This window comes from Podarcis cretensis (genome assembly GCF_951804945.1).
Source record: "Podarcis cretensis genome assembly, chromosome: 1".
Classification (NCBI taxonomy): Eukaryota; Metazoa; Chordata; class Lepidosauria; order Squamata; family Lacertidae; genus Podarcis; species Podarcis cretensis.
In genome coordinates, this window is record NC_137170.1 from 75,139,919 (window position 1) to 75,166,413 (window position 26,495).

At 43.7% G+C, this 26,495-nt stretch overlaps 1 protein-coding gene and 1 long non-coding RNA gene across 2 annotated transcripts in view; both read left to right on the plus strand.

Moving 5' to 3' along the window:
- Nucleotides 1-23,077, plus strand: part of GTF2H1 (general transcription factor IIH subunit 1) — a gene marked incomplete at its 5' end in the record, with an annotated part of 324,820 nt that extends 301,743 nt beyond the window's left edge. Inside the window, one exon of the mRNA XM_079987246.1 lies at nt 22,918-23,077. Within this exon, the coding sequence (XP_079843372.1) occupies nt 22,918-23,062 (145 nt within the window). The 3' untranslated portion in view covers nt 23,063-23,077. The remainder of the gene's footprint in view (nt 1-22,917) is intronic.
- On the plus strand, nt 100-6,934 carry LOC307222676. The gene is made up of 2 exons (XR_013841838.1): nt 100-230; nt 5,447-6,934. It is a non-coding gene; the product is annotated as an uncharacterized lncRNA (long non-coding RNA).
- Nucleotides 23,078-26,495: the final 3,418 nt, after the last annotated feature.

The following is a 26,495-nucleotide window of genomic DNA, read 5'->3' on the forward strand; positions in this document are numbered from 1 at the left end:
AGGGTCCCCATCTGCTTTCCACAATGCTGGGTCCTTCCCGCTGTAAGACAAAACCCCTGGCTAATAAAGCTCTCTAAACCATTCCCCTGTTTTTCATGATGCAACCTGCCTTCCTCAAGGTGTAACAGAAATGCGTGGCTTACAGGGAAACTGAGCCCAGCAGATGTCAAAGGCAGTCTGCAGTCACGGCCCTCGCCTCCTGCTTTGTGTTGCTTCAGGCACTGTGGCAGGTGAAGAGACTTCATGTGTTTGGGGAGGGTCATTTTGAGTGGCGGAAAGCCTCCGTCCCCATGCTTTATGCAGATGCTCCCCCCACAGGGAAGGGCTGCATGGCTGGCTGGCTGCGGTAGCAACAACAGCCGCCCACATCCCCCATTAAAACTGCTCTCCCCCATACCTCTCGTCTCTTTTCAGCTCAGTGGCTTGACTGACAGAAAGCCTTTCAAAGGCCGCCCACGCACACACTGGCACACAGACATACATATTTCTCTGAAAGAGAGAGAGATGGGGAAGAGGGGGGGAGGAGAGGGAAAACATGAATGAAATGCTCAAGTGGCAGAAATGCCCAGAAGCAAGTGAGGGCCAGGGAGCAGGGGGAGGAGAGATGGACACAGAGGGAAGAGACCGACCAGATCATCAGAGGACAACCACATGTGGACCTCTTCCTCTTTCAGGCAGCGACAGCAGTATATCATATTTTTCATTAAAGACAAATATAGTGTAGACCCAACCCACATAAGAGGTCAGCTGCAGGTCCTATTCACACAGTTACGTATGCTGGGCTTGACACATCTGCACATTGCAGTTCCCTGGCAGCCCACTGCCAGCCAGACCTGTAGAGGCATCACCATATGCAGTGTCCCACTTTTGCCATGTCGCCCAAAAGAGGGACACTTCCAGCAGCATGCATAAGTATGACTTGGTGAGCAAGGCAGCGCATGCACATGAATGGCTAGCTGGGAAATGTGCAGAAGGTATTGCTAGGGAGGTGCGGTGTCTTTACAAGTGCTATGTGTGCAGATATGTGGACGAGTGGCCATATTTTCATATGCTTAAGGTTGCTGGGTTTTGTTTTGTTTTACAAAAGCATTTGAAATGATTCTAAGGATTCTGCAAGCATCACCAGAGGTAGAGTATATGCTTTGCATGCAGATGGGCTCATGTGCATAAAAGTACCTCTCCATGAGACCCTGGAGAGACACCACCAGTCAGTGTAGAGTACCCAGTACTGACTCAGGGAGGCATTCACACTTGGGAATACGTCCCTTTGAACTGGGGTTGTTTCTGAATAGGATTGCACTGTAGCCTTTCAGTAAGACAAGTTTCTGTGTACAGTACTGTGGAGAAGAACGTAGGTACCATTTAGTCAGCACCAAAACATCCTTACATCCTGTCATGGGTGCTTAGCTGAGATTCCTGCGTTGGGGGGGGGGGGTGGACTAGAAGACTCTTGGGTCCCTTCCAGCTCCAAGATTCTTTGATTCTATGATCTGCAGTAGCACACTGATTTTATCTTTTCCCCAGGATTGGTTGAAACCTGCAAAAGAAGATTTGGGGGGTGGGGGGAGAGGCCCTTAGAAAATGTCAAATCTATGAGATATTTCTTACAAAGTACCCCAGCTTCTGCTATGGTAGCCTGTCCCTCAGAAGGGAAGTTCTGTTTTGGCTTGCTGGGGCAAGAAGAGAGCCTCCGTTATAGTAACTCGGGCAGGGGACATTCTGATAATTGATTGCTGTCTCCTTCCTTGTAAATCTTTGCTGTCCTCTTTTATCACATGTAAATTTTAAGGTAAACAGAGGAGCATGAGGTTAAGATGCGTTAAGATGCGTTAAGCCAAGATATGATTTCATAAGATGTCACACCTCCCCCACCCCGCAGCAATATATAACTAATAAGTTTCAATAACGTTGAGGATCCTGTCACAAAAGCCACAAAATATGTGTTTTCCCCTGCTTACTAGAACAGAAGAAGAAAGATGCATTTTTGGAGGCCATTTCTCCGTGATTTAGAGAAAACTCCTTCTGACTAGCACTATTTACAAATAACATCGGACTACCACTGAGAACTGTAGCCCAGAGTCCCCCGCTCTGTTCTCCTTAGCTTCCAGTTCAACGTGCCAGCTGTCACCCGTGATAGCTGAACAGAAGCTCCATATTCAGATGCAGTGTACCTCCAAATGCCAGATTTAGAAAATGAACAATGGGGGAAGGCTGTTACTTTCATGCTCTACTTGTGGCCTTCTTGGAAGGAATCTGGCTGCCCCTGTTTAAAACAGGATGCTGAGCTAGAGGACCTTGGTACCAATCTTGTAGAGCTGCTTTTATGTATGTCGTTTCCCATGCCTTGGTGGCATTACAATGAGCTTTTTTAATTTGGCATCCAGCTACTCCATTCCTTCCCCTTTCCTCCTCCAGTCAGTCAGCATTCCATGTCCATGGTACATGCTATGTCCTCATTGGGCTGCTTGTGGGGGGGGTGTCATTTTTCATTTTGGGCTCCACCCAATTTTCCCATTAGAGCCTTGAAAGTGTCTGCTGGTGTCAATGGGCAGTTCTATCTTCTGATCATGGGAACATTTTAACACAGTTTCTTAGTCTGAACATGGCATATAGGTCTTTGTCTTTGTTCCTCTTAGTGCTCCCTTTCAAGCCACTCAGTGCCATCCATACCTACCACCTGGTTAAATATCTCAATATTTCATATCATTAAGTTCTGATAGGGCTGTTTTGGGGTTGTCTCCCCCTTGAGGGTTTTCCTGGAGGTTGGCTCAGCTCAAGCACTTTGGCTTTGTTGGTTCTCTGTCTGAAGGGTAAATGGGTATGCAGGAGTCTGTCCATGATCAGCCTGGCACGAGGGAGCACCAGGATTGGGGGCTTCTTCAATGTTGGCAGGTAAGGGCTCATGTTCTGCACCTAGGTGTCTTTGGAAGATTTCCCTGGTCCTTTGCTGTTCACATCTGAGAATAATCAACTAATATCACAGCTGTACTTTTCACATTACAGCTGGAAAACTCTTTCCCCAAATGGTATCATGACTCCAAGGATAAAGGCAACTGGGTTCCTGAAGTTTGCCAGGAGTCAGTCCCCTAAGCAGTCATGCCACTAGAGGCCTAATTGGAGGAGCCACCCTAGCAGACAGAGAAAAGGTCACTTTACTTCCTTCCTTGGATTCAGGCTCTTCCCCTGAACTATCTGCATCTTATTCAAATACAGCCCCTATAGCTACCATGCAGGCTCCCTCCATGAAAGCAGGGTTTCACACACATGTCTCCCTGCAGAACTATCTGAAGCTTCAGTCACCACCACACTACCCCAAGCAGTGCTAATGCAACAAACTCCTTAATACCTGGTAGTGAGTCTCTGTATCTGGTATGGAGCTCTCCATGGTCCTGGCCCTTGGCTATCTAACCTGCACTTTGCTGCACTTTGCCTAAATGCCCCTTTAGATTCCAGGAGAGGAGCACGAGGTAGAGTAATGAAGGGAAACCTGTGCCCTGTAGGAGTATCATTATCCCTGACTATTATCCATGGTAGCTGAGTGATGGAGGCCAACAATATCTGGGCTCCATAGGTTTCCATCCTCAGCCAGTTGAAGGGAACTGTATACATTAAGAGCCAGTGTGAGGTAGAGGCTAAGCTGTTGTGATAGGTTTACCACACCTATCAGCCAATCACCCATTCCCACCACTCTTCTGAGTAATACCCCTCCCCACCCTCTCACTATATAGAAGGGGCTGGTGACTTCTGTTTCAGTGTATCTGAAGAAGTGTGTATGCACACGAAAGCTCATACCAATAACAAACTTGGTTGGTCTCTAAGGTGCTACTGGACGGAATTTTTTATTATTATTTTAAGCTGTTGCAGTTAGACTAGGGTTCAAATTTCTGTTCATCTGTGAAACTTATTCAGTGTCCTTAGACCAGCCATTTTCTCTCAGCCTCACTATCACAGGGTTGTTAGTGTGGGTGGAGGAGGCATAAATGCTGCCCTCATCTACGTGGAGAAACTGGGGGATTAAAATATCAAGCACATATTTTTCCAAATGCTAACATTACAGATTTAGCATGTAGCACATGGATTCACCTCCAAAAAGGATAATGCAATATGCCACACAGCCTTTTCATTCATTTCTATAGTATGCTGGATCACTGTAGTTATAATGAATCCATATGCATAAACTGACTACAGTTTTTATTGAAGTCAGTTTCTACGCCTTGGTTTTCATCAACGTGATGTTCTGACCAGAGGTTTATAATCACTCTGGGATCTTTTCAAAGCTATATTGTTAACTTTCATCAAGAAGTACCTTGTTAAACCCAATGACAGATTTATTTCTGTTTTAGTGAAGAAAGTTTGTTTTATTATTCCTGAGCTATTAAAGGTATTATGAAACCAAAGTAATATATGATTTCAGGTCCTTTAAGGACTTGAGCTGCTACATAAGGGAAAAGCCATTGTTTGTCCCAGTAACCTTTGCTATAACTTGAAATATGTTTTGCATCTGGTGTGATCTAAGTTAATCAACTCCGCATTGCCCTCCAGTGCACCATCTTGAGAGTGTTGGAAACTAGGTTTTCAAAGTTTTCTGTTCTGCTCAGATTCTTCCCCCCCCCCCTCCATTTTTGTTCGTGTAATTTGCTTAACATTAGACTTGTGGCATTTTTGTTGGTCCTGATAAAGTTGTCCTACTCTTGCAGACTACTAGTAGGACTTGCAACAATACGTTGCAGTGTTTCCTTCTTCTTAATTCTGTCAGTAAGAGCTATTTGACATTGGAATGGACTCCCTTGGAAGTTGGTGGATTCTCCTTCCTTGGAGGTTTTTAAGCAAAGGTTGGATGGCCATCTGTCATGGATGCTTTAGTTGAGATTCCTGCATTGCAAGGGGTTGGACTAGATGACCCCTGAGATCCCTTCCAGCCCTCCTATGATTGTTTAGGGTACAGGGATGGCATTTACAACAAATAGTGCTGCATGGCTACTGCATAAGGCTTGAGGTGATAGTAAAAGCTTAATAGATACAGTTTATGTGTGGGTGGCTTTTCGCAAATGAGAGAGGGACATTTGAGAGCCACTCGGCTAGTTCTTCAGCTACCTGCCTTCATGTTTCAAAGTTTTTATGTTCATATTAATGTGTCAGCATGACTCATCTACAGAACATATTACTGCCAGTGCTGTTGTAGCCCTTGTTCTGAGTCAGAAAGTGACTTTGTGATAGAGAATTCTGGTGAGCCCAGTCCTAGTGATTTTCCCAGTGGGACACACATTGTTATTAGGTATTGGCACACTCTGAGTCATAGCTCAACATGGCAGATGAAAGCTGACTTGCACATGAAAAAGGAAGTGGGTTTCATTACTCTCAGTTAATTATTTCTGAATTTTCACTCTTCTACCTGAATGGGATGCAGCATTAATTGCACAATGCATTTTTCAATCAATCAGCATAGGTGATTTGTAACAACCTATCTGCCTGATGTTTTCTCAAAGGAACACTCCATAAGCAAAACAGCTCCACAAGCCTATTCACAGGTAGCACTACTCAACAAAGAAATGGAAACTAATGCCATATCATCCCAGTGAGACGATCCAGGTGTGAAAAACCAGCAAGGGTCTCAGTTTTGTTATATCGTAGACATGACTTTTGGTGTGAATGAAACTGTGATCTTATACCTATCAGGAGCCTGGAGTTGTGGGACAAGGTCAAAAGTCAAAAGTGGAGAGCAAGTCAATACCAAGAAACAAACTAGGAGGCAGGACCAAAAAGCAAGCCAGACGTTTGGACTGAAGAATGAACTAAAGGATACAGGGAAACACCACAGCCCAGGAAGACTGTTGTCTGAGCAAGGCTCAAGTGGAATAGCTAGCCTGAGTAGGTGGAGTCGGTCGAGGGTCTGAGGGTATTCCACTTGGTTACTAGATGCTGCAATCTGTAGTTCAGTGACTCACTACATATGGCAGCTTTGCACAGATGCAAAGAATGGGACAAATAGTTTGCTCATGATAGTTTCACATATCCAAGCACCACATCCAGCAGGTTTCTATGTAAGTCTAATCACTAGTTTCATGTGAATAACATTTTCTGTGCTAGTTATTTTTCTTACAGTTAATCTCTTTGCTGTGATATCTTTTCCTATCCCAAAAATAGTGTCATATATGCACATATATCATTAGGGGTTCTTGTGTTTGTAGCCACCTTCTAAAGTATTAAGAAATTCTTATTAGTAACTTTAAAAAAAAACAAACCTAATTGCTCCCCAGTTTGGTTCTTGGCTTCCCATGTCTATAATCTACTTCACTGTATTTTAATGTGATTCTTTTGGCATTTCCTCATTTGGATTGCACTTGCAGTTCTGTTCTCGCGACATGTATAAACTTCTGAATGCAAGGGCAATTCCTTCCATGTGACAACACTGTCCTGACTCTTCCACTGTGATGTTCCTGCAATGGGGCCACAAAACAACTTGACTTTTAAAGGCACAAATGACATTTTTGATGTTATTCATAAAGTGAAAGACGATGCAATTCTACATGTTGGAAATGGTCTATTAAATATTATACGACAGAGCTGGAGAGAGGGGCTCCGATGACACTTTTCCACTTTTGTTGTCATGGTTACTGTGATGTCATTAAAATGCCATGGTTACCAGAATCTTCATTTGTATCAAATATTAGAGAAAATAGAGAGGGTTTTATCCCCAAAGTTTAGGGAAGCATTGTTTTAGAAGTACAAAAAATATGCTTTAAAAGAAAGAGAATCCCAGTGGTTATAGTTCATTCGTACAAAAGAAATTACTCATGGCTGACTGAATTAAATGTGTGAGTTGCCTTGCATTGCTCTTTGAAATAGGCTTTTAAAAATTCTGTTATTCTTTGAAAGTCATACATTATGGAATGTTGGGTGTAAAAAAATAAATTCCTCTTATGCTTTTGTATGACTTTAATGCTCTTGATTCTTAATCAGGGTATGCCACACCACTAGTAACAGTACACTCATATAGTCACCTACTTGGGAGTAAGCCCTCTGGAATGGAATAGGATGTGCTTCTGAGTTGACATTTGTAGAACTGGACTGCATTAGGATTTGTTTTACTTAAGGAACTAAACAAAACGTGAAAATACCCAAGAAGGGAGGTGTAGTGGCTTCAGTGTATATAATGATCCATTGACTGAAGAAGCCTGATCAAAGATAAATCAATAGATTACTGAGACTGTCTGCCTGACAATTTATCTTTTGGCTGAAACAGCAAAGCAGTGGAATGGGAGACAGTAAAAACGACCTTGCTAAGGCTAAACAGAGATATCAGTAAGCATATATCTCTTTGCACTACACCTATGTACATCATGTTATGCTTTGTGTATTCATTCAGGGAGGGCATACACAGCAAATGAGAAACAAATATGCATTTGTTGGTGTGCTGGAAATGGATCACACAGAAGTGCTAATGGCAATACTTGCCACACAGACTATTGTGAAGAAAAGTCTACACACACACACACACACACACACACACACTTGCCCTTTGAAGATCACCTTTAATCATTGTGTCTGCATTTTCAGACCTTTGTTGTGACTTCATTATCAGCCATGAGATCTTTTGTCCTACAGCAGTCAAAAAGGCAAAAGCATTATTGTAATCCACTGTACACAAAACAGAGCGACAAAGGAGTCAAAGGAATTTCAAAGGCTGCAGAGGTGGAAAATGCCAAGTCAAACAATAGCCCCGTTGCTTGTTCCTGTTAGTGCATTAGCTTTTCTATAAGTGCCCATACCTTTTCTTTAAAAACAAACAAAAACGAGTAGCAGTAATACTGCATACCAACAGTTATTAATTCCTGTCAGGAGTATAATACACCTGTCTCAGTGGCAACAGCTGCAACTACATGTGACTATGTGGAAATGAACGAAATACTCACATTTCTGAAGTCATAAGGAAACAATGTCTGAAATAAATACTGTCACAATCAACAGGTCTTAATTGCCCTGTGTTTAATGTGAGGTCAGTAAAAGCCAGGTTTAAGTGAAGTTAAAAATTTCTACAGCTGATAAATTCTCTGGATCTGCATCAGGTCCCTCATACTGACATCTTACCACCACAGTATCTCACGGGGTTTATGGCTTGCATCCTCAAAAGCTTTCTGGATCTTGCTCTCCATTGAACTGTATACATAGCAAGCCACCATTTGTGGTAGCGGTGGGTGGTTGTTACTTTCTCCATGACAGTGGCAAAACTAAACAGAGCAATCCTATTGTCCAATTCCACAGTAAACTGCTGCTGTCCTCACTTGTTGTTATTGGGTGTATGAGTTAGATCCTACAAATGAGCAGAGCAAGCCTATGAGAGAAGAGAAGGTGGCAGAAGCGAGGCAAGAGAAGTCAGAAGACTGAGAGTAGCAAAACTTCAGATGACTCCAGAAAACGAAGTCTGGCTCAGAGAAATGAGGGAAGGACGGAGGGAATGTCTGAGGGGTGAAAGAAAAGAGAGGGGAAGAATGGGCAGTGAAATGACCAGGAAGTAAAGAGGAAAAAAGGAGTTTACACAGGGCAGTAGGACCAGACCAATACATTTTGTCACTTGAGGCAAACCACAAACTAGGGTCCTGCCTACAGCTTCCGGGTCATGTGGCCAGCATGATGAAGCCACTTCTGGCGAACCAGAGCAGCGCACGGAAACGCCATTTACCTTCCCACCGGAGCGGTACCTATTTATCTACTTGCACTTTGACGTACTTTCAAACTGCTAGGTTGGCAGGAGCAGGGACCGAGCAACGGGAGCTCACCCTGTCGTGGGGATTCGAACCGCCGACCTTCTGATCGGCAAGTCCTAGTCTGTGTGGTTTAACCCACAGTGCCACCTGTGTCCCTCCATCTTAGAGGGGTAGTTGGTTGCAGACCTGTTTGCTATGCTTTGCTCCTGTTGTTTGCAATCTGTAGCTGGTTTCCCGCCCCCCTACATGCAGCGGCGTAGCTCAGGTGCCCGGGGCGTTGCATGCGTCTTCTGCCCAGGGGCGGGGCAAGCCACCCATTGGGAGGGGTGAGCTGGGGCAGGGTGTGCTGCATCGAGCCTCACCCCCCCCCAGCTATAGGGTGACTGAGGAAGAGGTGGCGGGTGGATGCAAGCCCCATGCTACCGTTTGGGGCAGCATGGAGCCTGCCGGTGCGCAAGCCACTGCGTCACATAGCCCATAGCCATTTTGTCACCCCCTTCAGGGATGACACCCAGGGCGGCCTGCACCCCCCACACCCCACTTCCTACATCCTTGACAGCCTTCATCTGCAGAGGTACAGCATAATCATGGCTAGCAGCGCACATTAGCTCTCTCCTTCATGGATTTGCATAATCCTCTTGCTTGTGGTTCAGCTATGACTACACATTGTTGCCTCTCCCCAGGAGTTCTGAAGCCTCCAGGCCAACTCTGATGACTTGGGCCCTGGTTCTGTGTCTAAGTAGCTAGGAAACACACGGTGCAGAGGAGCAGTCCTGTACAGGCCTTCCCCAATGTGTTTAACTGTTAAAATAATATATTCCTCTTTGGTTCCGAATAGTCACACACATCACCAAGACAATGGACACGCAAGCATAACACAGTGAAATTGCGCTTGATTGCATGATTACTCATTTCCTACTTTTAACTTAGGTTATGTTAGTAAGGCTGTTATACAAACTGTTGACACAGATTTAACAATACAGAATACAGTAGTGCAATGCACTGTGGGAGTGTGGAGCAATCTAGTTGTCCTGTGTGGGCTGAAGAAAGCATTAAAAATATTCTGATTACACAGGCTGCATAACTCTAAGATCAGTCATCTCGATTTGCAACACCCACTATCATCTTTGGTGTGATTCCTATAATGGGCAGTCATGGCATGTAGCTGTCAGGGAACTGGACTTCCTTAATCACACAGGTGTGCTTGTGTTAAAGATTACTTTTTGGGTGCCTTTTTTATTTTTGTAAAGGGCAAGAGGTGGAGCTTGCAGCAGGTTTAGAACCTCATCGGTCTACTCAGAAGTAAGCCCCACTGAATTTCAAAGGGCTACTCTCAAATAACAGAAAGTACACATAGGATTTTGTTTAAGTGCTGCTACTGTTCTGGAAAGGAAGTGAAAGTAATTCATTTACAGCAGAGATCACTAACCTTTTTAGGTCCATGGGAACATCTGAAATTTTGAGAGTGCTGTGGGTGCCACCCCTTCTGGTCAGTTCTCTACCTCCATCATTGCAGACAGGCCTGGGAGAAGAGGGGGGAAATTGCGTGGTGGCTACAGGTATGTATGAGCATCCCTGGGGAGAGCGTTCCACAAGCTGGGAGCCACCTCAGAAAAAGTCTGTGCTCATGTTTCCAGCCTCATTGAGGTATTGCAGTACTGAGTCATTTCAAGTTATACAAAGGTCAAAGGCAGCATTTTGAATCGGGCCAGGATTGGTGTAATTAATATTCACAAACCACCTAGCCCACCTGTGACTTTCTTTTAGTATTTGCTGGAGCAATGTCTGAGTTGCTTCAGGTTCTCAGCTGGCTCCTGGACCTTCACCAACCTGAGAATGGCCTGTTGAGTCTTTCCAGGCATCTTTGCAGGCATGTAACAATGACAGTAAATAGATGGGGCTGTACTTTGTCCAGTTACATTTGGCCCATGAATCTTGAGTGACCTTACAAGATACAGATGCTCTGACCGGCTTAACTTTACATAGCATGACCTTTTGTTAATGAAATTCCATTTTTTAGACACAATGATATCTGGATATGAGGCCTCATGAACACAAGAGCAATATCCAAACTGCCCTTCATGTTCATGCTAGCGGGGGGAAAGAGAGGTTTTCCAACTATTTTTATTTTAAGAGAAAGTCAGAAGTCCTTCTATTTCCCCGTTTTCTGAGGTTTATTAAGATGCAAACAAAAAGGCCATTAGATTCTCTCTAATATTCACGGTACACGATTGAACAAGGCATCATTGTTACAATTAGTCACAACCAATTCTGAATTATACCCTGTTTTAATTAAGTGCAGAGAGAGAAACTCCGCATGAATATTAAATGGGTTCATGGGGATACATTTCAGTATAATGAATACTCAATGAAACATGATGAAACATGACAAAGAAATTGCCATATTTCTGGTCACAGTTTCGGTCTTCCCATCCAAGGATCAGAATTACTTTATCAGGAACAATGAATATGTGAGCCTGTAGACCTGGATGTTGTCTGGCTCCCATCAGCCCCCAGACAGCATGACTAATGGTTAAAGACGCTGGGAAACATGGATGAAGGAAGTTGATAGGAGTTTAACTGCCAACGGTCTCCCCACTAGTAGAGCCAAGCAGAAAGCCTTGAAATGGGGCATTCAGAGGGTGGGGGTGGGGCTGAGCCAGCCCAGGATCCAATGGATCCTGAGTCATTTCCACAGCCAGTGCCAGCCAGCATCAGGCCTGTTCTGGGCCCAATCCCAGCAGCAGCCTGGCACTGAGATTGGATCGATCTGTCTACACCAGGCTTCCTCAACCTCGGCCCTCCAGATATTTTTGGCCTACAACTCCCATGATCCCTAGCTAGCAGGACCAGGGGTCAGGGATGATGGGAATTGTAGTCTCAAAACACCTGGAGGGCTGAGGCTGAGGAAGCCTGGTCTACACCCTACCTTCTGATCCTACCACTGTGATCAACTGGTCTGCGGATGTGGTGGTGGCTCTCCCAGTTCACAGAACCTTGGCAGCACGAAGCAGGTAATTTGGATTGCCCTGGTAGTCTCAGAAATGCTCCTGAGAATGGTTCCCACTGAAGCTGGTTGGGTAATTTTCTGATTTATTACAGTTCCTCAAGCTCCTCACATTCTTCAGCATCATTCTGTGGCCTTTCTTTTCTTCTCTAGGTAAGATATTTGCCATTTACTTCTGGAAAAAAAACAACCAACAACAACAAATTTTCCATATACAAACACTGAACAGAAAAAAGTGGTACAGATTATATAGTTTTAGCAGTGAGAGATAACCTTAGTTGGAGAATGATGTAACGCATAAGGGAAAAAACCATGCCATGCTGAGCATCGTTGCGCCTTATCAGAGAAGACCATCAGCCTTGATTGGGAAATCAAGAGTTGTACAAGTCACGTTTTTGCTCAGCACACGTTTCAGTGCATCTTCAAGGAGTTGTGAATCAGCCCCAAGGCTATTCCCCCCCCCCAATGCAGAACTAGTCCCTCATGACAACATGCTTCAGGGAAGGGCCTGTGGTACAGTGGTAGAGGGCATCCATGCGCAGCTTCACTCCGGGGGGCCTCCAGTGTTCAAGAGCCACTGCGAGTTCAAGTAGACACTGCTAGGTGGACCCCCAAATCGGACTCTGTGCAAGGTAGTTGCATATGTGTGTGTTAACTTCAACTGTACCACACGAAAATAAAAGAAAACTTTAGGATTAGCCATGGGAAGCATACATTGTTACACATGCTTTTTGATATGGTGCGGTTGATAAATTTACTAGTATTGTTATTGTATTGATGCTGCCATCTAGTGGCTATTAGCAGGACATCCTTCTTCAGATTTCAATTTTCTTTAAAGTGCTTTCAGATTATCAAAAATTTGCGATTACTGATAAAGCAATTTTCTTCTACATACCTTGTTAGTCTTGCCTCATTCATTCCTCTCCTCTACATTCCCTCCCGTCCTTTCCCTTTATCAAAACTTAGAGGCTGGAGGGGTGGAGGAATCTCTCTCTTTCTCTTTTGGTTCATTCGATGAAAAAGAAGTCCATAGTAATGAGTTTGTCTTTAAGGTGCCACACAATAGTGGTAAGATGTTTGTTCCAGTGTAAACCCATGTAAATTTCTGCTGCAAACATGGTCAAAGGAGAATCATAGGCTGCATTCAGAATGCACTTTATTTCGGTTTTCTCACCAGATAATGGTCACACTTTATGTGATCTTTCACATGATGTAAAAGCCACAAGTAGTTATTTAGCACATTTCCGTGCCAATTGTTTCCAGGAGAAAAAATCTGTTTGCAACCTTGTTGACTTGGATAACCATTAACCATAGGACAAAAGCTGGTGCAGTATCAATGCATACAGTACTTTCCTACCATTTTCATGGGGAAATCATGGGGGAACAGAAGAGCACATGTGCATAAAGGGTGAGATGGTGGCAACATGTCTGCTGTTGTGTCACTCACTGCCCACTGCTGGGAATGAAATTTAGTACAACATGCTGGTAGAGTGATCAAAAAGCCACATTTCTGTAATGCAAGAGGTAATGAAGTTCAAATGTTCAAAGGAACATTAGCAACCAGGACAGAAGTGCTGGTATTATAGCCAGGAAAACTAACGCAATAATACCTATGTCTGAATGCACTTGGTGAAATTTCCACAAGTGTCTGTGTGTCTGTTTTGAAAAGCCTAGCCAGAGTAATAGGCCTTGCATTTCAGACAGAATGAACTGGTTTCAGGTAGAATTAGGTCCTTGTAACATAGGGCTTGTGGAAGTGCGCTTTGCAGACAGCTCTCTGTTGCATGCTTCATGCAAGCACAAATATTCCTTGTAGTACTAGCCCAATCCATGCAGCTGCAACGTGCGTGTGAATACTGGCTGGACTTGGTAGGGGGGAAACATGCCCTTGGCCCCCGCAACATGGCCACAATATTCCTGCACACATTGCAATTGTGGCAGGTTACAAGCAGCTTGGTGTATGCGCACATTTGAAGGGACAGTAGCATACTATATACAACTTTATCCATTTTTAAAAAAATAATATTTATTACCTTTTTCAACAGTTTAAACACTACAAAGAATAAAAACCATACAATACAATACAATACAATACAATACAATACAATACAATACAATACAATACAAAAAAACCAACAACTATACATTACACTAACAAAACACTAACATTAAACTAACAAAACAAAACAAACACAATTTAAAACACATCAAATAGTTTCAATATCTTATCTTTCATTCCCTTATTTCTGTGACCTCCTCACACCTCCCTTTTTGTATTCCACTTCTATTAATTCTTTCAGCAATTCCTTTCCATCTTCCTCTATTTTTAATCCTATAATTATCTTAACACATTCTAACCTTATTTTCCCTTTAATACTCTATTAATCTATTTGTCCTTAATTCCTTATAACATTTCTACTAAAGCCATATAACTTCATTCCAATATATACAACTTCATCCAGATACCTTATCAATTTTCATTATGGCACATTGATTTCTTCACTGCTTTTGCCCTGGTAGATCTAGTCACTTTTGCTACAGTATCATCAGCATGGTAAACGTGCAGAGGCCTGCAGTCATGATGACACCTTTGCTGTCTCTTTGTTAGCTTTCAAGAGCAAGAGGATGCAGGTGGGGAAATCTCTCTCTTTTTTTTTTTAATTTCATATTTATTAAGATTTTTGAATACAAATGCATAAATAAAAATTACTTATATCATAACATAATTTCGTCTCTTCTTTGGACTCCCTCTCATCTCCCGCTCCCACTTACATCGTTGCAAAAAAAATTTTCCAAGCAAATTACCCACTTGTTTACAATATTTATCACTGCTCGTTTAGGTAAAATCTAACAATTCTCCAAAATAAATTTATATTTTCCTTATTTCTCACTTATCATCAAAATCAAATCTAATTCAATGGTAGACAATTATTTATGATCTAGCATCCTTCTTAGCATTCAACCAAATTGCAGTATTTCTGTAAATAAGTCTTAAATTTCCCCCAGTCCTCCTCAACCCTCTCTTCTCCCAGGTCTCGGATCCTGCCAGTCATCTCGGCCAGTTGCATATAGCCTATCAGCTGCATCTGCCACCCTTCCAGTGTGGGTAGATCTTGAGTTTTCCAATTCTTCGCGATAAGTATCCTTGCTGCCGTTGTTCTCAAGGAAAAAGCACCTAACAATGATGTCCTTGAGTCAACAGGTGGCGCCCTTACCTGTAAATCAGCATGCTGTCTAGAACAGGCTTTCTCAACCTCGGTCCTCCAGATGTTTTGAGACTACAATTCCCATCACCCCTGACCACTGGTCCTGCTAGCTAGGGATCATGGGAGTTGTAGGCCAAAAACATCTGGAGGGCCAGGTCTGAGGACAACAGGTTCAAAAAGGGGCAGGATAGACAGAGGACTCCTGTTCATCTGGAAACCTGCTCCCCTTCCTTGTATGTATGAAGGCTACCTGTGGTGCATCAGTGAGTATGAAAAATATAACTCCAGGTAATATGTAACATGGAAGATTTAGGCTCTGTACTCAACTGCGGGCATCTAAACGAAACGGTGAGGCCCAACAGCCATATTGGATTCGGTGCCTGGATGCAGTTAGAATATTTTTTCCAGTAAAAAAATTATTTTCCTAAATAATAAAACTGTTAAGAACAATAACTGGCTACAAGCCTAGTTATGTAATGCAATCTCCACAAAAACACACACCATGATGTTGAGTATGTAGTGTCATTTCAAGCATATTCTCAATATCTTACTGGTTAATACAGCCTGTCCACAGACAAATTTGTGTAGCTGGTGGGAGAGATTATTATATAATTTCCTTTTGGTATAGTAAACACAGGCTAAGCTTCACAGAAATCACAAACAAAACATCACAAAAACTCCAGTATTTGCATTTTTGGGTATCCCACCCCCAAAGAGCTACGTGTCTACACTGTCGTTTTTTTAATGCTCTTTAACAAGAGCAGTGGGACGCAGGTGGCGCTGTGGGTTAAAGCCTCAGCGCCTAGGGCTTGCCGATCGAAAGGTCGGCGGTTCGAATCCCTGCGGCGGGGTGCGCTCCCGCTGCTCGGTCCCAGCGCCTGCCAACCTAGCAGTTCGAAAGCACCTCCGGGTGCAAGTAGATAAATAGGGACCGCTTACCAGCGGGAAGGTAAATGGCGTTTCCGTGTGCGGCTCTGGCTCTGGCTCTGGCTCTGGCCAGAGCAGCGATGTCACGCTGGCCACGTGACCCGGAAGTGTCTCTGGACAGCGCTGGCCCCTGGCCTCTTAAGTGAGATGGGCGCACAACCCCAGAGTCTGTCAAGACTGGCCCGTACGGGCAGGGGTACCTTTACCTTTACCTTTAACAAGAGCAGTGGTTACAACCAACTTGAGAAGTTTAGAGGAATTATCTGTCAAAGCTTTGTTTTGCAGGCTTTTCAATAATAAACACGCTCCTGCCAAAGGTTGTTAGAAAACTGAAGCATATTATGAACTTGTCATATTTTTAGATATGAAAATGACATTACATTACAAAGCAAACACCCTGTGAGATGCCTTGGACCTCAAATAACTTTGTGGAATACCTTCTGTCTTACAAAGACAGCTGCCCTTTGAAACCTGGTGCCAAGGCCTTGTTTTATTGTGACGTGGCATCAGTGAGGGAGCACAAAAGAGTATTTGTCTGTTGTGACACATGATACAGAAGGGGGGGTGAGAAACCTGTGACCTTCCAGGTGTTAATTCCTCACCACTGAAGTCCAGCAACATCTGGAGGACCACAGGTTTCCCATCCCTGGTGTAGTAGAACCTCCCTCCTTGAAGAGGTCCTTCTTAGCAAAGTTTTTGCAATCCAATGGAGGCCAAACTGTTCTGCCAAGTGCATGGTGAGGAATAACCTTTATCTTAGCTTGTTCTTGTCTGGCTGTATTTGTTGCATGGGATGTTAGCTTTAGAGATAAGCACTCCTCATATATACAGAAACATAGGGAGCATAAAATGTGCTGAAGCAAGCCCTACCTCCACTGTTCTGGGCATGCTGGACATGACTGCTCCACTCCCAACTTGGCCGCATGAAGCAGGAAGGCCTAAGTGAGCCCAGCTCAACTTACCACCCAATATAGGAATGTTTGGTTAAGAGTAGGCAGGAGAGAAACTTTGTGGGCAGCATTATGTCTGCCTGCTTCTCCTACACACTTCTTGCTCACATCAATTCTTTTTAAAGCATCAAGAGGAATAGTGTATAAGAAGCAGCGTATAGTTGTCAGTACAAGAAGCCCTGTTCAAATATCTTGCTTCGCCCTGTTTATAAAGGAAGCCTAAATCCTGCCTGGGTCATCCTGGTACCAAAGACCAAGAAGATTGCTTACAAAAGCACCATTCCAGTCTTCTCCTGAAACACAGCCCAACTGTGCCAAGCACAACTTGAAGCACAAGCTGAATCGATAGCGCAATGAATGATGTCTTGTTGAGATCTCACAGATAACTTCTAATTGATTTTCTAATTTGATTCAGGAGTTCCTGAAGAAGAGGTTCTTCAGCATGGCTTTATACTATTGAATATGGCAGCTGTTTACCAGCCCTCCGCCCAGTTATATGTATGTACAAAGCATTAAACCCCACCCCCCACCAGAAGCACCCCTGAAACTTCGTTGAGCAGAGTTGTGTTCCATGAAGTTCCAGGTGTGACATAAAAAGCCGCTGTTCTTTAGCTCTTTGGAAGATGGTCAGTACATAGCTGGCTCAATGTATGATCGCAGACGTGCTGTATGTTAGCCACTGACTGACTATGAGGAAGCACCAGGGGTGTCAAATCAGAGACTCTTGGGCTAGGGCCTACACACTTTCCAAGCACCACCATGGCAGGCTGCCAGAGGAGAAGGTTGCTGGTGGGGCTGGCCAAAGCATTCTGCTGCTTGTGGTATAAATTCCCTCCTGCCTCCAACCCAAAAAGGGGCAAGGCATATAGTATTTTGGCACCCAAGGCAGAAAGCTCCACAAGTGTCTCTTCCTGGGAGTACATATGCAATAATAATAAATGAAACAACTAACCGTTTGCTGCCCTTTCATGACACCCAAAATCAGCTGCATGAGGTCACCGTCTCTCTGCCTTGTGGTTGACCTTCCCCCCATTGGTAGTCTGCTCTTTTTAGAGTTTCACCAGGTGTTTATATAGTACCGCCGAGCTCTTCAAAATGTCCATCTCTGGCATGACTCGTCAGTCAGAACTGTTTGTTGTTCAGGTACAGACTGGACCACCCTCAGTCAGTGTGCACCCCAACTCTCCCCACTTAACAGAGACACTCCCCATTTTCTGGCACCTGCCCCTCAATTTTGCATTATGAAAATGCCTTGTTAAAATGTTGTAAGTTGCTAAAGGGCTGTCATTCTTAAGGATTCCAGCCTTCCCCCACGTACCATAGAAGTTAAATAAGCACAATCTTATTCATGCCTTTATGGCAGCTTCCTCACACCTGTTAGCTAACAGTTGGTGAAGGACCCCAAAATTGGATGAGGGCAAAAGTGGGGTCAATGGGTTAAAGCCCTCTCTCTCATGCCATGGGCCTAATCTGGCACCCACTTCCAACTACTGTATTTTTTCGTGTATAAGACTAGGGTTTTGTTTTTTACCAAAAAATTAGGTTTAAAATTGGGGCTCGTCTTATACACGGGTAATGCTGAAGGGTGTTTTCTTAATTTGGAGTCCCCCAAAATAGGGGGCATCTTGTACATGGGAAAATACAGTATTTATTTTGAGGTACATGGGAAAATACAGTATTTATTTTGAGGAATCGTCCACACCAGGGCTAAAGGCATGTATAATATCAGGACTTGTCACAAGAACATGGGCATGTAGACTTATGCACATGGGCACAAAGGAGCTTTTTTTGACTAGCTGATAACAGGTTGTAAAACAATTATGAGTTCCTCTCCTAGAAAATATTTCACCTAAGGAATGGTATGGACAAAGAAATGTTTCTCATGATTGTACTTCATTATTAAAACCTTATTACTCTATTGCTTTTCATTGTGTGTTTGTTTAAATTTCACTTGTGTTAATCATTTATTTAAATTTACTTTGTCTTGCTACTTACATTCATTTGTGCGGCCCTTCCCCCATGAACTTTTGTTGTTGCTGTTGTTGCAGTAGCAACAGAGTTTGAGCCACCACTTCTGGAAACCACCATTTAATTGCCCCAGACATCACACAGTTCTGGAGCATTCAGGGGTAGAGGGGAAATGGTGTCCCTGCACTCAATGCTTACATTGCTGCCCCCACCCTGAAATGTCCTGGAATTAATAGGAATTCTCAGAAACGTACAATGCCTTTCATTGAATGTACAGTGCATTTTACAGTCTGAACAATGGCACTTTAAGAGGTTATTCCAGGTTTCTTAAAGTTCCTGCACTTCCTGATGTGAGCTGGGGAAACTGTTGCTATTTTCTGTCAGAGGTTAAACATATAAAGAGAGCATTATGAGGATTGCTATCCTGTTGTTGTTACGTTAGACACCACTTTAGTATGTGTTTGTTTTACTTCTGCTATGAAAGTTATTTTTCTCATCTGCTTCCTGTAGCATCAGCTAAAAGGCTGCATTTGTTGAACCTTGGTAATAGTTGGAGTTGCTCTGCCCCCACCCTTTTGCTGTCATTCTCTGGACTTTGTTCAGAGAAAGTCCATTTATTGGCAGGTTAAACTTTGTTCCTGGTGCTGGTTTTTAAGTAGGCCATTGCCTAGAAACTCTTTCCTTACTGGCCACGAGCTGGCTATAGAGAAGGCTGGTGGGGAAGAGGATTTGCTATTGCTAGGCAACCCAAGGATCGCCAACCCTGGTGCTTCATCCACCTGACCTGACTAAGTAGCCAATCAGATTAAGTATCCCACAGCAGGTGACAAAAGCACCTATGGGTGGGGTAAGGTGGAGGTGTTGGAGCTACTGAGGTACTTGGAGAGAATTCAGAGAGTATAGAGACACAGAGAATCACAGTGCTGGTTTCTTCTTTCTGGCTGCGAAGGGCACAGCAGGGCAAAATAGACAGCCTACTGACTGACTTCCAAAATTTTACTTTTTAAAAGTTAAATTCATTATGGTTCATTTTTGACTTGGCAGATTTTCATGTTCCTAAAATCTAGCTGAATGCCATATAAAACCACTGTTGCCATCATCACAATCAAGGGTGAGCTATGGGTGGGATTTTATCTCTCTCTCTCCCTCTCCCCCCGCCCCCCAGAGCAATGTTATCAGCCAAAGTGTGGCTTTTAATCTGTACTAGTGACTGAGTATGAAACCAGGAAAAGGGAGTTATTCTGAATTTACTTCACACAAAGGACAAGGAAGTGACCTTGCGTGTGTGGTGCTATTAGTTTTCATTATTTTCTCAGTGAGCATAATTTCCTTTTAGGGCAGTTTTTGTGAACCTGGTGCCCTTCTGATGCCTGGCACCACAATTCACATCAGCCTCAGACAAAGGCTGCTTTAGGGGGAAACTAGAATTGGACTTCTTTGTTATTGTGCCATGTCCAAATTCACATAGTGCCAATACTGGTTCCAGATCTTCCCCAAATTGTTTGTTTGGTGGGTGGTTCACTAAAGTTTGGAGCAAACTTATGCTACAATCCTATACATGTCCACTGGGAAGCAAACGGGGACTTACTCCCAGGTAATATGTATATAGCAGGCATGTCCAAGATACTGCGATCTACTCCCACTATAAAAAACCTGACAGTGATCTACCCATTGGATTCACCAAAGTTGTTGAGCTTTTTTCCTGGAAGATCATTCAGGATCACATGACCAGGGATGCCCAGCGATCGACCAGTTGGACATGACTGGTATATAGCATTGCAGCCTTGTTTAGTTATTTCAGTACTACTACTACTATATAATAATAATAATTTATTATTTATACCCACCCATCTGGCTGGGTTTCCCCAGCCACTCTGGGTGGCTTCCAGTAAAATATTAAAATTCAATAGTCCGTCAAACATTAAAAGCTTCCCTAAAGAGGGCTGCCTTCAGATGTCTTCTAAAAGTCTGGTAGTTGTTTTTCTCTTTGACATCTGGTGGGAGGGCATTCCACAGGGCAGGTGCCACTACCGAGAAGGCCCTCTGCCTGGTTCCCTGTAACTTGTCTTCTCGTGGTGAGGGAACCACCAGAAGGCCCTCGGCACTGGACCTCAGTGTCTGGGCAGACCGATGGAGGTGGAGAAGCTCCTTCAGGTATACAGGACCGAGGCTGTTTAGGGGTTTAAAGGTCAGCACCAACACTTTGAATTGTGCTCAGAAACATACTGGGAGCCAATGTAGGTCCTTCAAGACCGGTGTTATGTGGTCTTGGCAGCCACTCCCAGTCACCAGTCTAGCTGCCGCATTCTGAAAGTAAGATACCATTATTATTATTATTATTATTACTACTAGTAGTAGGGACCATTCAGGACCAGGGAGTCCTCCACACCTGCCTGCTCCCTGTCCCCCCAAAACAGTACTTCTGTCTTGTCAGGATTCAACCTCAATCTGTTAGTACTACTAGTAGTAATAATAATCATCATAATTAAAATTATAATAATAATGATAATGGTATCTTACTTTCATCTGTACAATAATCAAAGCAACTGTCAGTTTAAAGAAAGGTGTAAATAAATAAATACGTTGGTTTGTTTTTTAAGAAAGCTATACAGACAACCATATGGGAATGTATCAAATGTTGCCATTCTGCTTGCGCGACAGACTTGTACTTATGCAATGCAATTTCCCCCTGTTCTCCTCCGTAGACCCTGTACAGCCTCAAAATTTGCTCCAAATAGTCCAGGAAATAAATGGAGCAGACTTAGGAACTACACAGGTCAAGGAGAGGAAGTGAAAGGATTATCACTTATGCAGCCTTGTGTATAAGCCATAAAGAGTCAAATAATTTTTTTAAAAACCCAGAGAACTTTGGTTTAATGTTCCTTTAAATTAAATCCACCAACGACACTGATAAATTACCTCAATTTACGGTTTCAAATCTAAAAGCTGAATATTATTACAGTGTGCATTCTAGATGTCAATAAATAAATTTCAATGTTATTTAACCTTTCTCTTCCCTCACAATAACTTACAGGTGTGTGAGCAACCAAGCAACATTAAACAACAAAGATACAAAATATACATTTTACTAAAATGCAGGGAGATGAATAAAAGCATTGGAAACAGATCTCCAGCATAAAAAACAAGAAGATCGCAGAATTGAAACATAACAATCATAGTCAACAAGGCCTGTTGATATAAATGAGTTTCAGCTGTCATTTGATAGGTTAGCAGCCAGGCAGAGCTGCCCTGGAAGGATGTTCCATAATCTAGGTTGGTACAGGAAAAGACCCTCCCTATCTTATCAGGGACGCGGGTGGCGCTGTGGGTTAAACCACAGAGCCTAGGACTTGCTGATCAGAAGGTCGGCGGTTCGAATCCCCGCGACGGGGTGAGCTCCCGTTGTTCAGTCCCAGCTCCTGCCAACCTAGCAGTTTGAAAGCACGTCAAAGTGCAAGTAGATAAATAGGTACCGCTCTGCCGGGAAGGTAAACGGCGTTTCCGTGAGCTCCTCTGGTTCACCAGAAGCAGCTTAGTCATGCTGGCCACATAACTCGGAAGCTGTACGCCGGCTCCCTCGGCCAATAAAGCGAGATGAGCACCGCAACCCCAGAGTCGGCCCCAACTGGACCTAATGGTCAGGGGTCCCTTTACCTTTTATCTTATCAACTTGCCATATATCTGTTTGGAGATGAGACACTGAACAGAGCCTCTGATGCTACTCTTAAGGCTTGGCCAGGTTCATATGCAAGCAGACTGTTCTCAAGCTAATTTATGGTTTTATGGGTGAATCGAGCCCTGAAACAAAATGGTAGCCTTGGAGTAATGTGATCTGGTCTACAGACCTCAGTGGAAACTCTGCCAGATGCATTTTGAATGAATGGATGTTTCCAAACTGTCCTCAAGGCAAATCACACAGACGTAATCTACTCTGAATGAAACTGGCATGAATGGGCTCAGTCATCCATTCTTCACCCAGCGACTATCATTCCACATGTTTACTGCAGCCGCACAGCACATGATTGACCTCAGGAGGCATCACTCCCCTTCCCCCAGATTGGCCCTTAAATTGAGGCAGTGCTGTGATATATAAAAATACCGGACTGCTGGGCTATTCTTTGTTGCTGAATTGGCTATAGACTGTTACCGTTGGGTGTGAAAATGAGAGGAAGGGGCTCAAAGGGAAGAATCTGTCTTGATAAAAGAGCCTTTGTGGAAAATAGTACTTCTTCTATCTTTCATAGTTCTATGCCCCTTTCCCCATGTAATGGAATATACGGTACTTGGGAAGAGTTATAGACAGCACAACATAGTACAGTGGTACCTTGGGTTACATACGCTTCAGGTTACATACGCTTCAGGTTACAGACTCCGCTAACCCAGAAATAGTGCTTCAGGTTAAGAACTTTGCTTCAGGATGAGAACAGAAACCGTGCTCCGGTGGCGCAGCGGCAGCTCCAGTGGCGCCCCATTAGCTAAAGTGGTGCTTCAGGTTAAGAACAGTTTCAGGTTAAGAACGGACCTCCGGAACGAATTAAGTACTTAACCTGAGGTACCACTGTAAGGGTGACAGTACAGCTCCTAGAAAAAGGCAGAAATGCAATTCAAATTGGCAGGATATTCAGTAATGTAAGTATACATAAGAAAAATATGTGTTGATGCGTCCAGTGCAAGCGTGGGGAATCTGTGGCCCTCTATATGTTGCTGAATTACAGCTCCCATCATTCCTGACCCTTGGTCATGCTTGCTGGGGTCAATGGAAGCTGTAGTTCAACAACATCTGGAAGGTCAAAAGTTTCCCACTCCTGACCAAGTGATATGCGTGGACAGTGTCATTTGATAGTCTAGTCACCAACTGGCACAGAACTTAGCTGTATCTTGGTGAAGTCATGAATTTCAAGTTCCTGTTATGTTTTTGTAAGCCAATAAATGCTCTTGTCTATCCTCCTATGAAAAGGATAACACTTGGGGTGCTGCTGCTCCCTGCAACAGAGCAGGGTTAGAGCTCTGTCAGCTGCTGCTAACCTGATGTTTCTCTTGTCCTCGCCACAGACCTGGCCTGCCCCATCCTGGTCCCAGTGCAGTCAGGAGTGCTCCCCCCCCCCCCGCAACCTCATGCACCATGACTGGGTACAAGCAGAAGTGTAAAATAAAAAACCACCGGCTCCATCACCTTGCCCAAGAATGGAAGATTTGAGAGTGGGCAATAGTTGGCCATATTGGCTGGGTCCAAATATTTTTTTTTAAGAAGAGGTTTAACAACCGCCTCTTTCAGTGGGTCTGGGAAGGCTCCCTCACAGAAGGAAGCATTCACCACCCCGCAGAGCCCATTGCCAAACCCTTCCCAGCTCACTTTTATGAGCCAGGATGGGCAAGATCAAGGAGACAGGTGGTCGGTTTCACTCGTCCAAGCAGCCTGTCCACATCCTCGGAGGTAACAGATTGGAATTGATCCCCTGCAACTTGACTAGACAGGACTCTAGCACTCTCCCGCCCCGACCCTGCTCCCATGGTGGAGTCTACCTCTTTCCGAATCTGAGCGACTATATCTGCAAAAAGCTTCGCAAAAACATGTCAGGAGATCTTGGGTTCACACTAAGCCTGCTACAAACATTTTTACAGATGTGAATCCTGATAGGCAAAAGATACATGACTCTCCCAGGGCTACAGAAAGCAGGAAAGGACTTTTTTCATTAATCACTGCACTGCACAGTGTGATTAAACACAGAATTACAAGTGCCTCCCCCTGCCTTCCCTGGATGATACACCTTTGCTTTCTTTTATATAACTGAATAGCCCAGCTCTACCCTTTCCTACAACGATGTGTCTTCATTCTAGAAAAGTAATGCTGAAGTGAAGAAAACAATTCTGAAGAGGAGGAAAGCTTTGGGAAAGGAAAGGTACACAGTGAAAATAGAACAAGATGTCTAAGATAATGTCCCAAACAGCCCTCTAATTCATCACTGGCATGTTCACAAGCCCATCCAAAAAAACAGTCACAAAGTCTAAGCGGAACAGCCCAAATCTCTGCTGATGAATTGAAGGAAATTTGTACTAAAGAAAATACATTGCTTGCCGTGAAAACCCACAGTACTCAGACAGCCAAGAATAACAGCCTGGAACAGGAATTCCTTTAATTTTAACAATGCCATAATCTAGAGTTCATTGGAGGCCAAACAGTAGCACTATCAACGGTACTATTAACACCTAATGTAATCACTAGAATTCTGGAATCTCATAAACAAGCCAAAAATGTTTCAATTTTTAAAAGCCGGAAACCACAAAACCCTGAAAGCACTGATCAGAGTAGTTTCATGGTGAAAATCTTTGCGCCCCCCCCCCCCAAGTTTAAGTTCCGGCAGCTCAGCCTCTCCCTGTTTAGCCTGACTTAGGTAAATGAATGGAGTGCTGCCCAATCGCAAAGTTTTCGACAAGCAAAACAAACCACTCAGTTATCCTATATATAATCTGCAGCTTTTCCACCTGGAAGGTGCATTTCCACTCGTGTCAAGCTCAGGTGAACAAGCAGAAGGGCTGCAGCTCAGTGGCAGAGGATCTGTTTTGAAACTGGGACCTTCTGCTTGCAATCCCAGGAATCTTTGGCCAGGACTGGGAGGGACCCTTGCCTGACACCCTGGAGAGCTACTGCCAGTGTTGTCAGTGTAGACAATACTGAGTTAGATGGTCCAATGATCTGACTTGGTAAAAGCTTCCTATAGGCCCGTCTATGGCACCTATAAGTAGACAGGAACACCCACATTCACCATACCCTTGACTGTGTAAAAGTCCTCAAAAGTAAAGTTTACAGCAGGGGTAGGCAACCTAAGGCCCATGGGCCAGATGCAGCGCAATCACCTTCTCAATCCGGCCCGTAGACGGTCCAGGAATCAGCGTGTATTTACATGAGTAGAATGTGTCGTTTTATTTAAAATGCATCTCTGGGTTTTTGTGGGGCATAGGAATTCATTCATATATATTTTTTCAAAATATAGTCCGGCCCACCACATGGTCTGAGGAACGGTGGACCGGCCCACAGCTGAAAAAGTTTCTGACCCCTGGTTTACAGCAACAGAAGTATAGTGGTACCTCGAGTTACAAACACCTCAGGTTACAAATGCCTCAGGTTACAAACTCCACTAACCTGGAAGAGTGTTGAGAACTTTGCCCCAGGATGAGAACGGAAATCGTGTGTTGGCGACGCAGCGGCAGCAAGAGGCCCCATTAGCAAAAGCACACCTCTAGTTAAGAACAGTTCCAGGTTAAGAACAAACCTCTGGAATGAATTAAGTTTGTAACTAGAGGTACCACTGTAGTAATATTTCAAAATCAAGAGACAGCCACACCTGTCATCACAGTATGAAGGAATACAGGGCCCATCAGGCATCATGGCTGACTCAGCTGAGTAATCATTCTTATAAGATAAATAGTTTTTTCTTGTTGTCATCTTAAGAGGAACCAGTGGGATGTTCAACAGCTGCAGCTTCATCAAGACACACTGAACACCAGCGTAGAAGAAAAGAGTTTCACAATAGTGCTGCAAAATCTTTTATGTTAAAATGTAGATCCCACTGTTCTGGCAGCTAACAATCACATAATCAGAATGATATCAATGATTAGCAAAAATTAAAAAAACATAGTAATGAAAGCCTAGATCTGATGTACAAGATAAATATTTAAGATTTGTCTTGTTCCTCTCAACAGAGAACATCATCACAGAAGCTGGAATTCTACC